The sequence below is a fragment of the Lycium barbarum genome, chromosome 10 (assembly GCF_019175385.1).
Source record: "Lycium barbarum isolate Lr01 chromosome 10, ASM1917538v2, whole genome shotgun sequence".
Classification (NCBI taxonomy): domain Eukaryota; kingdom Viridiplantae; phylum Streptophyta; class Magnoliopsida; order Solanales; family Solanaceae; genus Lycium; species Lycium barbarum.
In genome coordinates this window covers 78,479,518-78,491,463 of record NC_083346.1, presented here as the reverse complement: position 1 = coordinate 78,491,463, position 11,946 = coordinate 78,479,518, and the positions used below count along the sequence as shown (strand labels likewise).

Sequence of the window (11,946 nt, the reverse complement as noted above, 5' to 3'; positions counted from 1 at the left end):
GCTCTCCAACAGATTTCACAGTTATTGCATAAAGTACAATAGCTGTTGTAAATTATTTATTCACATTTTTTGTAATTATTGCAACAAATTAGTAAATCTGTTGCAACAACTTCATAATTTATCAACAACTCTTGCAGAAACACTAGGACTACAACAGCTAATGCAAAAAGTTCAGAAGCTTTTACACAGCAGCTTTAGAACTTGTTGCAACAACTATATTGCTGTAACTACGAATCTGGGAAAATCAGCAAATAAGGCAACTATACCCAGATGAACAATTGAAAGAAACAGTATTGTTTAACTTATCAATGGACCCGAAAACACTTATGAAGTAATGTCAGTGCTACACCAATGACATTCAATAAAAAAATTGTAAAATCGGATGATTTTTTTTTCTTGAGCAATGACGGATGAAGAAGAAGAAGAAGAAGAAGAAGAAGAAGAAGAAGAAGAAAGCACGAAGAACAGATGGGAAGAACAAAAATGGAGGAAACGACGCTGAAGAGGATTTTTTTTTTCCCGATTTTTGTATTTTAGGGTTTATAGTGGTTGGGTCAAAGTGTTAAAAATAAAACTTTGGGGCAAAGTGTTAAAAGTAAAGTTTAGGGTCAAAGTGTTAAAAATAAAACTTAAGGGCAAAGTATTAAAAATAAAACAGAGGGCCAAAGTGTCAAAAATGAAACTATTGGGCAAGCTCAAAGCCTTTTAATCACTAATAAAATTCGGTCACCTCTACTCAATAATTAAAACTTGAATCACCTCCCTTCAATTTTAAAACTAAAACATCACCTATAATTAAATGCCCCGTACAACTAGGACTCAAATTTCCTTTAATATGTTTTAAGTTCTAATTATAATTTTTAAAAAGATACTAATATTATTTAAGAAAATTACAAGATTATCTTCAAAATACTTGATGGTGTAAGAAGTCTGCTACACTGACGGTGCACTAAACTTAAACTCTTAAAATATTATGCCATTTTAGTATATTTTCATTATTTTTTGATTTATTGTCGTTCAAGATTTGCAATTGTAAGCTTCCGCATGATGTCCTGATTATTTCGATCCCAACAAGTGGTATCAGTTCAATGCAGATTCAAATCAAGCTGCAACGCCAATTTCAAGATAATGAAGGTTTTATCCGGAATACTACATGTGGAAAAGAGGTTTCAACCATATTTTCAACATTCCTGCTGTTACATCTTTAAAAATAAAAACAAAATATTTTTAAAATTATTTTTAACCAATAATATTTTTAACCATGACAAGCAGCAGTGATGAAGATTATGTAAAGAAGAGGGATCAAGTTTTGTCAAGAAAATTCAGGCAAAATAGGGAGATTTGTTAGGGTTTTGCTCTGATTTTCTTATCATATTTGAGCTTTATGTTTCTCTCGAAGGAAAGTCAAAGTATAACCCATACAACATAACACAATATCATCCATAATGTAGTCATTAGAGAGTCTAGTTTATGAGGAGATTTTTCTCTCCACAATCTTTATGATTTTCTTTATATTAGTTTTTCATACATAGGTCAATGATCAAATCCTATCAAATATTATGTCATTTTAGTATATTTCCACTGTCTTTTAATTTATCGTCGTTCAAGATTTGCAATTATAAGCTTCCGCATGACGCCTTGATTATTTCGATGAATTCGTAGCTTCGTAGGTGTATATAAGAGGTTAATTAATTAGTTAAACTGCGTATATAAACTCTCCACGTGTATAGCAACTCACAGGATATTTTCATTTTCAATCAATGCGATTACTTACCCTTTCTGCTCGTCTTTCCTCTCTCACATGGTGTTGGAACCTATCTCTTTGTTTCTTTCAATGTTGCTTGATTTTAGCTCATAACACCCTTGTATACACTGGGAAATCATGATAATCTAGTTGTTGGTTATTTGAAGTTTTACCTTGTTCATGAAAGATTATATCATATGCACGGGGTGTTTACGATTCTATTTTTACATAAAAGGAATCCAACCTAATGATATTGATTTTGTACTTCTTTTTATTCTTTCATTTTTTGTTAGATGAAGTACAAATTCAATCTGTTAAAGTAATGGATAAAAAATGTCCAAGAAGTATATGTTAGCAAAACTAAACAAATCAATTATCCTTACGTCATACGTGAGAAATATTCTCCTTCATACTTGATAATTATTCAGTTTCATCAATCCAACAATGTTACGAACTACGAAGTATAAAGAAACAGAGTACATTAATTTTGTGAAGTCCGTTGATACTGACAATATGAACTTCACCATGTTATTTTCCCCTTGAATCAGATTTTGGACAGTATGAGTTAACAAATCTAATGGCTATAGATATCATTATTTCCTGTAATTATGGTGTGAACTACTTTTGAGGCGAAACTAGGAATTTGTTAAGGGTGTTCAAAAATGTAATAAATATCTCCAAATTGTACTCTTTGACCTATACATGCTGTATTTTATTCTATAAGCACAATATAATTTTCCAACAAAGGGTGTAAAACTGAGCTCTCCATTTATGTCTCCTTGCTCAAATGTTCAGTAGAAAAAGGTCGCCAAAATTGACAAATATATAGATATGAAACGTGTAGATCACAGGACTTTGACTAGTATAGACATATACAAATCTATATGAACATCAGGACAGTTGATACTCGTCTCCTGGGCACTAAACTTTCTTACTTGAACCGAGTTACAGCCTTAATGCGCGCAGAAAGCATCCTTCCCCTTTTCATTCGCACCTTTCTTCAAAACCAACAGAAGGGTTAACTTCAAGAGAGCGATAAGGATGAAACAAAACAATTATACGAATGGTGAAATGGCTGGCACAGCACCTAGAACCGGCTGAATAAGAATATACTTCATGAATAATCTAAAGCAACAATGATTCAGTTGAGATCCTTCCATTTGCTGATAGATTGAGATAATGTTGAAACCCGATATAATCATCTTGAAGGTATCTTTGCAAACCACTGAGAACTTAGTGAGCCGTAAAAATTATGGTCTTTCCAAGGATGAATGTTGCCACTGTCAATTCAATGAAGAAGATTGTGTTGATGAGACCTCTATCAACTGTCCATCCAAATATGGTAATTCCTCCGGGATTGTTCTGCAAATACATCACTGCATAACCAAGTATACACAAGTGAATTTACTTGCATGAGATTAAACGCCACAGAACCAGAAGAGACCACTTATGACAACGACAACAACAACAAGAACAACAGAGATTGAGGTTGTAGTTGTATCAATTTCACTCCATTTGGGCTGTTTCCATTCCAAGAAAAAGGGAGGGAAAAAAAGAAGAAGTGATAACACCACAGGTAAGGGAGAGAAGGGAGATAAATTAGATTCGTCAGATAGAAGTGTATTGTGTTGCTATGACCTTGAAAGGCAAGGGAACCTTTTTCTTTCTATCTTTTTTGTAAGTGCATCGAGAAGTAGAGTTTTGGGTAACGGGTGACATTTGAGTGAATTGTGTCTGAAGATTGAACTGCCCGAGACAACCGTTTACAGTGAGGTAACTAAAGTATATAAATTCAGTTAAAAGTAAAATCATTTTAGTTTCGAGAAACATAAAGATACTTAGGTCTACCTGGGAATAGATCATTAAAGTTTACCGAAACATCAAATAATTCCAAAATAGCTTTTGTTTACAGGATTAGAGAATTAGCTTCACCAGGTAATATCATTGCAGCCATGTAACAAGGATGGTATAGGAAGATGATAAAGTGTATTCAGCTCTTTTTGGCAACGAGCAAAAACACACTAAGTATTCAACTGCATAATTTATAGAATTTCTGTTTGTGTAGAGAAGCCCATATTTCCATCAAACAGAGCAAATATTATTTTCAGAAGCTTGTGTGAGGTGTACCTTGCATCTGATTTATGGCCTTACCTACTAAATCATTAAATGCTTCAACTCTTTGCAAACGTGTATAGACAAAAGGTAATAATGGTTCTTTGTCTCACTGGGGAGTCAACAACTCCCTCCGTCTCAAAATACTTGTCGTATTTTTGATTTATACGCCCCATAAAAAAACATTAATGAGGGAGTGTTTTGATTATACCCCTTAACATATTTCACAATGTAATCTCTCCTTAATAAATGTATAAAAGCACAAGGCAAAACTATTTTTTTTTGGTATGTGAACTCATAACATCAGCCAATTAATGTAAATAATACAAGGGTAAAATTGGAAAAAGCTACTTAGTTTTATCTTGATTAAATAAAATGACAAGTATTTTGAGACAGATATTTTTAGTAAGGACGACAAGGATTTCGAGACGGAGGGAGTATTACATACCTAGGGCTTGTCTCTTTTGGTAGGAGGACATGTAAGAAGCCAATTGTGTATTTGTTGGTTCTGCTACAAAATCTAGAGACTCCAAATCACTTTCTGAGAAGTTATAGACTAAGCTAGACCGGTTAGCAGCTTCCAGGCTACTCGTGCTAGTTGAGTTTCTCATTTGAGACACTTCACCTGAAGTGCATGTAGCCAAAGCATGCCATCTACTCGCTATTGATCCAATACCTTGGGCTCTGTGGGATATTTTTGCAGCAGCATTCAAGCAAAGGATCACCCCTACCACCTCAACAACTGACGAGACCTGACAAGGGAAGAACGATGAAGAATTAGCCTTGAAAGGAGTTAATGAAAACAGACAATCCTATTATTCTAAATCTTCCTAAATAACAAGAAATAGACATACGATAAAGCTCTCCACTGGAAGGAAAGTAAAGCATACATGTTACATTTACAAATGATCTCATCTTTTTGCCTCCATTCCGCATGAATAAATATTTACGAGTCTTGAATTTGTGCCAGACTATAGTACGCATCGTCTCAGCAAGCCTTCTTGCTAAGAGATAAAGAAGCAAAATTGGAGGGGGGCTTGGGAGAAAATAAGGATTGCTGAACACTTTAGCTTTAGACAAATGTCTCCCTTCTAGCAAAAAGTGAATCATGACATCTAATGAATTACATGAAAATGCACATAAAGAAGTACATTGGACATGCTTATGAAAGGTTGATTACAGAGTTTTTCCGGAATTCTCAAACAAGTATGAAAAGATTGAGAATTAACTACATTAACCAATGTGATGACCACGATACATGGGAAATAATTGCATTTTGTATCAATTGAAAACTACAACCAGTTAACATTTGTCTATTAAAAGGAAGGACAGTCAAAACTTACTGCAAAATCACCACCATTGATGTAAGTAAGCAGGCCGGTATAACCAGTTGTCAGGAAGAGAGTCATAAAATGGCTCACAATGACAATTAAGAACTCCAGCAGAAGATAGATTCGAAATCTATGGCTAATTTTGGAGAGATAATATCGTAGACGAACGTGCTCTTGTATCAATAGAAAACAATCATGCTCCGTTTCCAAGTGCTTCACATAGTCATTAAAGTGTATAATCTGTAGGCTGCAGACCAGGTGGAACAAAACACTAGCCGACAAGAAAATTGTAGTAATATAAGTCCATGATGTAATAAAAGCTAATGAAATAGCAGCAGATTGCCACCATGACTCGTGAGGCACGTATAAAATGCGAATTATTTCACGTGCAGTCTTCAAAAGGAAACATGGCAGCACCCACAATACTAGCAAGCGAACAGAGTCCTGCAAAACAAAATTTGGTAAATGTTATAAGTCCTAAATAAGATGTGGAAAATATATTATTGATGAAGTGAAGAAGTCCAAATCGAAAACCTGGCTCATTCAGTACTTTGGCTTAGGATGATGACCATTCTAGTGAGAGCTAACCTAATTTCACTTCACTTTTATTTATGAATTTACTTAGTTTTTTGATAAGGTAATCTAGTTTGACTTCTTTACCTTACCAGGCATACGGAAATATGACCATCCAGGGTTTGCCAATCTCTTTTATTAGGTAGAGTAAGTACTACTTTCTCTTCTAAACCATATATCAGGTAGCCCCTCGACTTGCTATAGGGAAAGATAAGAGTACTTGTCTTTCATAACAACAACTAATATTGATGTTTGTTTGAAGATCGGAAATATTAGTTCCTGTACATTTTACGACTATCCTGATGCAGGAAGAGGATACGGTTACTAAACCATCAATATCAGCTGGGTAAGTGCACTTCTTTAAGCATTAAAACCCTCCATGTTTCAAATCGTGGCTGCGGATGAGTCATAACATTTTCCAGCTTGCAGATCTCAACACATCTTTTCCATCACTATTGCTTTTCGTTTTCTAATATTCACATTCAAATTCCTGTATTTCGAGTGATGTCCCGGAGTGGAAGTCATCACAAAGGAATACCGACAATCTTTAAAGACGACAAGTTTCCAAACTTAATTCGTATAATACTTCTCCGGCGCAATATAACAAACCTAGATCCACATAATCAACTCAAACAAGCACGTGGAAAGTGACATCTAATGTAATAAGGAAATACTGCATCACAGACATACAAAAACTCGGTTATTTGGCTTTTTTGCATTGGGCAACCTACAAAAATTTGTTGCCTACATAACCTACTTCCGACACCATTGAAAGAAGGTAACAGATATCTTTTGAAAGCCCTATCAGCTTCTTATACTGTTTTTTTGAATGAATAGCCATTTCGCCACGAGAATTATTCACTTTTCTCCAGAATAATTTTTCACTTTATTTCAAAATCAGTGTTTGGTTATAAATTTTCCAAATCCAACTTGGAGTTAGATTCCAAATTTGGAAAAGTGTTCCAAACTGTTTTTCAATTCCATCTTCATTAATTTCAAATAAAATGCTATCTTCTCTCAGTTGCAAAAAGCATAATCAAACATAACTTCATCTTCAACTCCAACTTCATAAATTCTAAATAAATTGAAAATTATATGGAATCTATGACCAAACGCCTACTAAAACTCAGTTATTTGGCTTTTTCGCGAAGAAGCAACCTACCTAACCTACTTCCAACACAAATGGAAGAAGGTAACATATCACTTTTGAAAGCTCTATCAGCTGCTTCATAGTTTTTGAATGAATTAATTCAGTAAATTAAAAATTTGCTTCTTTTTCTATCCTATTCACAGGAACATGCAAGATTAGCATGCTACTCCCTCCATCACATATCGCTTCCTGCAAGAACCAAGTTAACTAATCTTTGAAGCTAGATTAAATTAGATCAACTCAATATTTTAGAGTTAGAATTCTTGGAGAAGTGCTCCAAACTTGTTTTCTAACTCCATCTTCATAAATGTCAAATAAAATGCTATCTTCTCTCCCTTGTAAAATGTATAACCAAACACAACTCCATCTTCAACTCCAACTACATAAATTCTAAATAAAGTGAATAATATACGGAATCTATGGCCAAGTGCCTACTGAAAATGAGTAAATTAATCTGGTGGAAGGGGTCCATAGAATTAAAATTTACTTCTTTTTTTTTCTATCCTATTCACAGGAACAAGCAAGATTAGCATACTATTCCATCCGTTTCAATTTGTTTGTCTTACTTTCCGTTTTAGTCTGTTTCAAAAAGAATACCTCTTCCTAATTTGGAAATTTAATTCCAACGTTCCACCGGACATGTTTAAGACCACAAGATTAAAAGGGCACTTCGGTACATCACACATATCTTTAGTTTAAGACCACAAGATTTAAAAGTCTTATGTTCTTTCTTAAAATTCATGCTGAGTCAAACTAAAACAAACAAATTGAAACAGAGGTAGTATCATATATAAGTGATGTGATATAAGGACTCACAGAGATCTTCTTACGATATTGCTCACTGAATCTTTCCATATGGCCACTGTATCGATCCACAAACAAGAATTTCCTGATTCCATACTTTCTCAGATTATGTGAAAGGCAAAGCAAAGATGCAGCAGCTAAAAGAGCTTGAGAAATCAAAATATCAAGCTCAAAGCTTTTAATTTGACCACTTTCACATCCAGGACAATTATTAAGCTCCAATATAACTACAGGTAACACAACCCCTAATAACAAGAAAAAAATCCAAGAAAGCACAATACTTAAAACTGATGACTGATTAAAACCCAATAAAGTAAGAAATAATTCTAACTTTTGAAGGGTTTTATCTAAATCGGTATCATCATGATTGCCATTTTCTTGAATTTCATGGTTTTGGGTGTGCTCAGATTTGAGTAGAGGAATTTGTTCTTGTTGTGGTTGTTGTTGTTGTTGTTGGGGTACTTTTGATTCTTTTTCTATATGGACTATAAGGGTCTCATCCATTGTTGGGATTAATCAAGAAAGGTTTAAACTTTATTTATGCACTGGAAATGAAGTCAAACCCATAGAGTAGATCATTGCAGGCAATTTTAGTTTAATCAAGAAATGTTATAAATTTGAAAATAAAGGTCAGTTTGAACAAAGATTACATAAGACAAGAGTAGGTTTTGGATGGTCTAAGCGTGTGTGCTAATTTATGTGACTTTCCTTTTTAATCCGTCATAAAAAAAATTATTAATATAAATAATAAATTTAAAATATGATTTATTGCCAAATAAATGACTAACAATTATTTTATATCACACATTTAAGATATTCTCATTTCTTTTTTAAATATTTATCTAATCAAACAGTTCCACATAAATTAAAAGGGTAATACAATTCTTAGGCCCCGTTTGGACATTGTTTCAAATCATGTTTGGACATACAATTTGGATATTTTAAGTTATATTTTCTCTAATAGACATAAAAACCCCATAAATTGTGAAAATTATCAAAACATTCTCAATTGTTATACAATCTTACAAAATGAGCAAATCATAGTTTATAACAAAATTAGTATACTACTAGAAGACTTTTCTAAAAAATGTAACATCAATTAATCAAACGTTACTTCAATAAAATCGAAAATTTAACATGAATAGTAATGTAACTACTATTTAATATAATCTTTTCATATAAATTAAAGGTTGGTAGACATAAATAAAGGTTGGTGGAAGTTAATGAGATTGGTAAATGATTGATGGGGTAATTGTTAAAAATATTTACCAATTTATAATTTTTTTTACAAAATATTAACTTATGAGTTAAGTTTTGTATTTAAAAAAGTTGAAACCATGGTTTAAAATCTCAAATCATGTTTTTTGGATGATTTGAGTTCAAACTATAATTTCAAATTATGACTGAAAATTGATGATCAAACGCTAGTTTGAAATTATGATTTGAAAATTGATGGCCAAACGCCAGCTTATAATCTTCATTTGCTCCGATCATCCGGAAAAGAAAAGTCTTGGTTTTATATACAGGAAAAGGTATGACCTTACGTTGGAAACATCAATTTGATTTATTTTTTTTCCTATTCCATTTTGGTGGCCAAGGAGTATTGTTTTTGTGACTTTTCCTTTGACAATATTTATCTTTATCTAGAAACAATTTGAAACACATCATCTTGTAAAGATTTGCTCTGCTGGCATATCCTTTTTACTTTCTGTTTTTTCTTTCTAAAATATTATTAGTGCTAAGAGGCAGCTTAAACGCCTTCTTTATTGGTAGTATTTATCTATACCGTTAACTTATTTAACCATTCCATATTCAAAACATATTGGTCAAGTTGATTTTGATTCATATGGAAGCCAAGAAGATTGCTATATGAAGTTGGTGAAGAGTAGAGACGAGGAGGAAAAGAGGACGAATAAGGAGAAGTATAAGGTGGCGAAGAAGGTAGCAAAGTTAGCGGTTATGGCGGCAAAGACTGCAGCTTTTGAATGCTTATATGAAGAATTAGAGGACAAATGTGGGGATAAAAAGTTGTATAGTCTAGCCAAACCGAGAGAGAGGAGGGTCCGCAATCTAGACCAAGTAAAGTACATCAAAGACGAGGATGGCAAAGTATTGGTGGAAGAGGCACATATTAAACGAAGATGACAGACATACTTTCATAAACTCTTAAATGTACAGAAGGATAAGAGTGTTGTGTTGGGTGATTTAGAGCACTCAGAGAGTCGCCATGATTTTGGGTATTGTAGGTGTATAAACGTTGAGGAGATTAAGGGGGAAATTCATAAGATGAGAAGAGGAAGATAGACCAGCCCAGACGAGATCCTAGTGGAATTTTGGAAAACCGCAGGCATAATAGGTATGGAGTGGTAACTGGGTTGTTTAATGACACTTTTAGGATGACTAAAATGCTCGAGGAATGGAAGTGGAGTACTATGGTTCCGTTATACAACAACAAGGGTGATATCCAAAAATTGCAATAACTATAGGTGCATCAAGCTACTAAGCCACAGTATGGAAGTTTGGGAGAGAGTGGTGGAATGGGGATGAGGAGGGGTGTGTCTATTTTCGAGAACAAATTCAGACTCATGCCGGGGCGATCAATTACAGAAGTCATTCATCTCGTAAGGAGATTGTTGGAGCTATATAGAGATAGATAAAAGACTTATGTATGGTTTTCATTGACTTAGAAAAACATACGACAAGGTCCCTAGAGAGGTTCTATGAAGATACTTAGAGTTTAGAGGTGTACATGTGACATACATTAGGACGATAAAAAACATGTACGAAGACCCGAGTAAGAAAAATAGGAAGAGACTCAGAACACTTTTCAGTTGTGATGGGGTTTCACTAGGGATCAACTGTTAGCCCATTTTTATTTGCCTTGGTGATGAATTAGTTGACACGACATATTCAAGGGGAGGTACCATGGTGTATGTTATTTGCAGATGACAAAATATTGATCGATGAAACACACGGCGAAGTTAAACGATAGACGGGAGGCTTGGAGACAGACCCTAGACTCTAAAGACTTTAGGTTGAGCAGGACTAAAACAGAGACATAGAGTGCAAGTTCAGCAACACATCATAAGAGGCGGATGGGAAAGTGAGGATCAATACACAAGTCACCCCTAAGAGAGGAAGCTTTCAAGTATCTTGGGTCTATAATCAAAGAAAAATGGAAAAATCGAATAGATGTCGCACATTGTATTGGAGCGGGTGGATGAAATAGAGGCTCGCATCCGCTATCCTATGTGATAAGAATATGTCACTGAGACTTAAAGGTAAGTTCAATAGAGTGGTACTGACTATGTTGTACGGGTTTAAGTGTTATCCAGTTAAGAACTCTCTTGTTCAGAAAATAAAGGTAGCAAAAATAAGGATGCTTAGATGGATATGTGGACATACTATGAGAGAAAAGATTATGAGTGAAGATATACCGGACAAGGTAGGAGTGACCTCCGTGGTGGAAAAAATGCGGGAAGAGAGATTGAGATGGTTCGTACATGTGAAGAGAAGGAGTACAAAAGCCCAGTGAGATGGTGCGAGAGGTTGGCAGTGATAGGTCTGAGAACAGGTAGAGGTAGGCTGCAAACGAGTTTAGGAGAGGTGATTAGACTAGGCATGGCACATCTTCAACTCACCGATGACATGACCCTAGATAAGAGAGCTGGGAGGTTGAGCATTAGGGTAGACGTTTAGTAGGAAGTCTAGTGACTTCTCTCTTTCTAATGGTAGAGCATGGTCATAGCCTGGAGCACCCATCTGCTGACCAGTAGTATTATTATTATTATGCTAGCACTATCTTATTCTTCAATTCTATTACTAATGATGTTCCTTTTACTTTAGTAATCTCTATTATTTTGCTGTCAGTACTTTTCTGTCTTCAATATTTTCGTCTTAGCTTTTACTATTGAATTTTTAAAACTTGTTCCTTAAAATCATTTTTCTTGAACCAAGGATCTACCGGAAACAACCTCCCTACCCCCACAAAGATAGGAGTTAGGTCTGCATACACCTCACCCTCCTCAAACCCCACTTATGGGATCACACTGGGTATGTTGTTGTTGTTGTTGTATTGTGTTGGTCTTTTCAAGAAGAAACCAATCCTTTGAATTCTAAATTGTACTCTTTTACATCAAGCTTTAAGAACTTGTAAAGATAGATCATGACTTAGTGTGTGTTTGGTAGGGAGATTTTTTATTTTTATTTTTTATGTTTGGTTGGTCAAAATA

General features: G+C 34.5%; 1 protein-coding gene across 2 annotated transcripts; it reads right to left on the bottom strand.

Moving 5' to 3' along the window:
- Positions 1–2,490: 2,490 nt before the first annotated feature.
- Positions 2,491–8,387, bottom strand: LOC132613818 (uncharacterized). Of its 2 annotated transcripts, XR_009572103.1 has the most exons (5): positions 7,727–8,387; positions 5,200–5,631; positions 4,305–4,608; positions 2,832–3,120; positions 2,491–2,742 (listed from the first exon to the last, which is right to left on the bottom strand). XR_009572103.1 is itself a non-coding variant. In XM_060328076.1 (4 exons), exons 1-4 carry the CDS (start codon positions 8,216–8,218, stop codon positions 2,978–2,980), a joined length of 1,371 nt encoding a protein of 456 aa, XP_060184059.1. In that variant the 5' UTR covers positions 8,219–8,387; the 3' UTR covers positions 2,491–2,977. The 2 variants fall into 2 exon arrangements, 1 of the variants encoding a protein (XP_060184059.1); XM_060328076.1 differs by having other exon boundaries at positions 2,491–3,120.
- Positions 8,388–11,946: the final 3,559 nt, after the last annotated feature.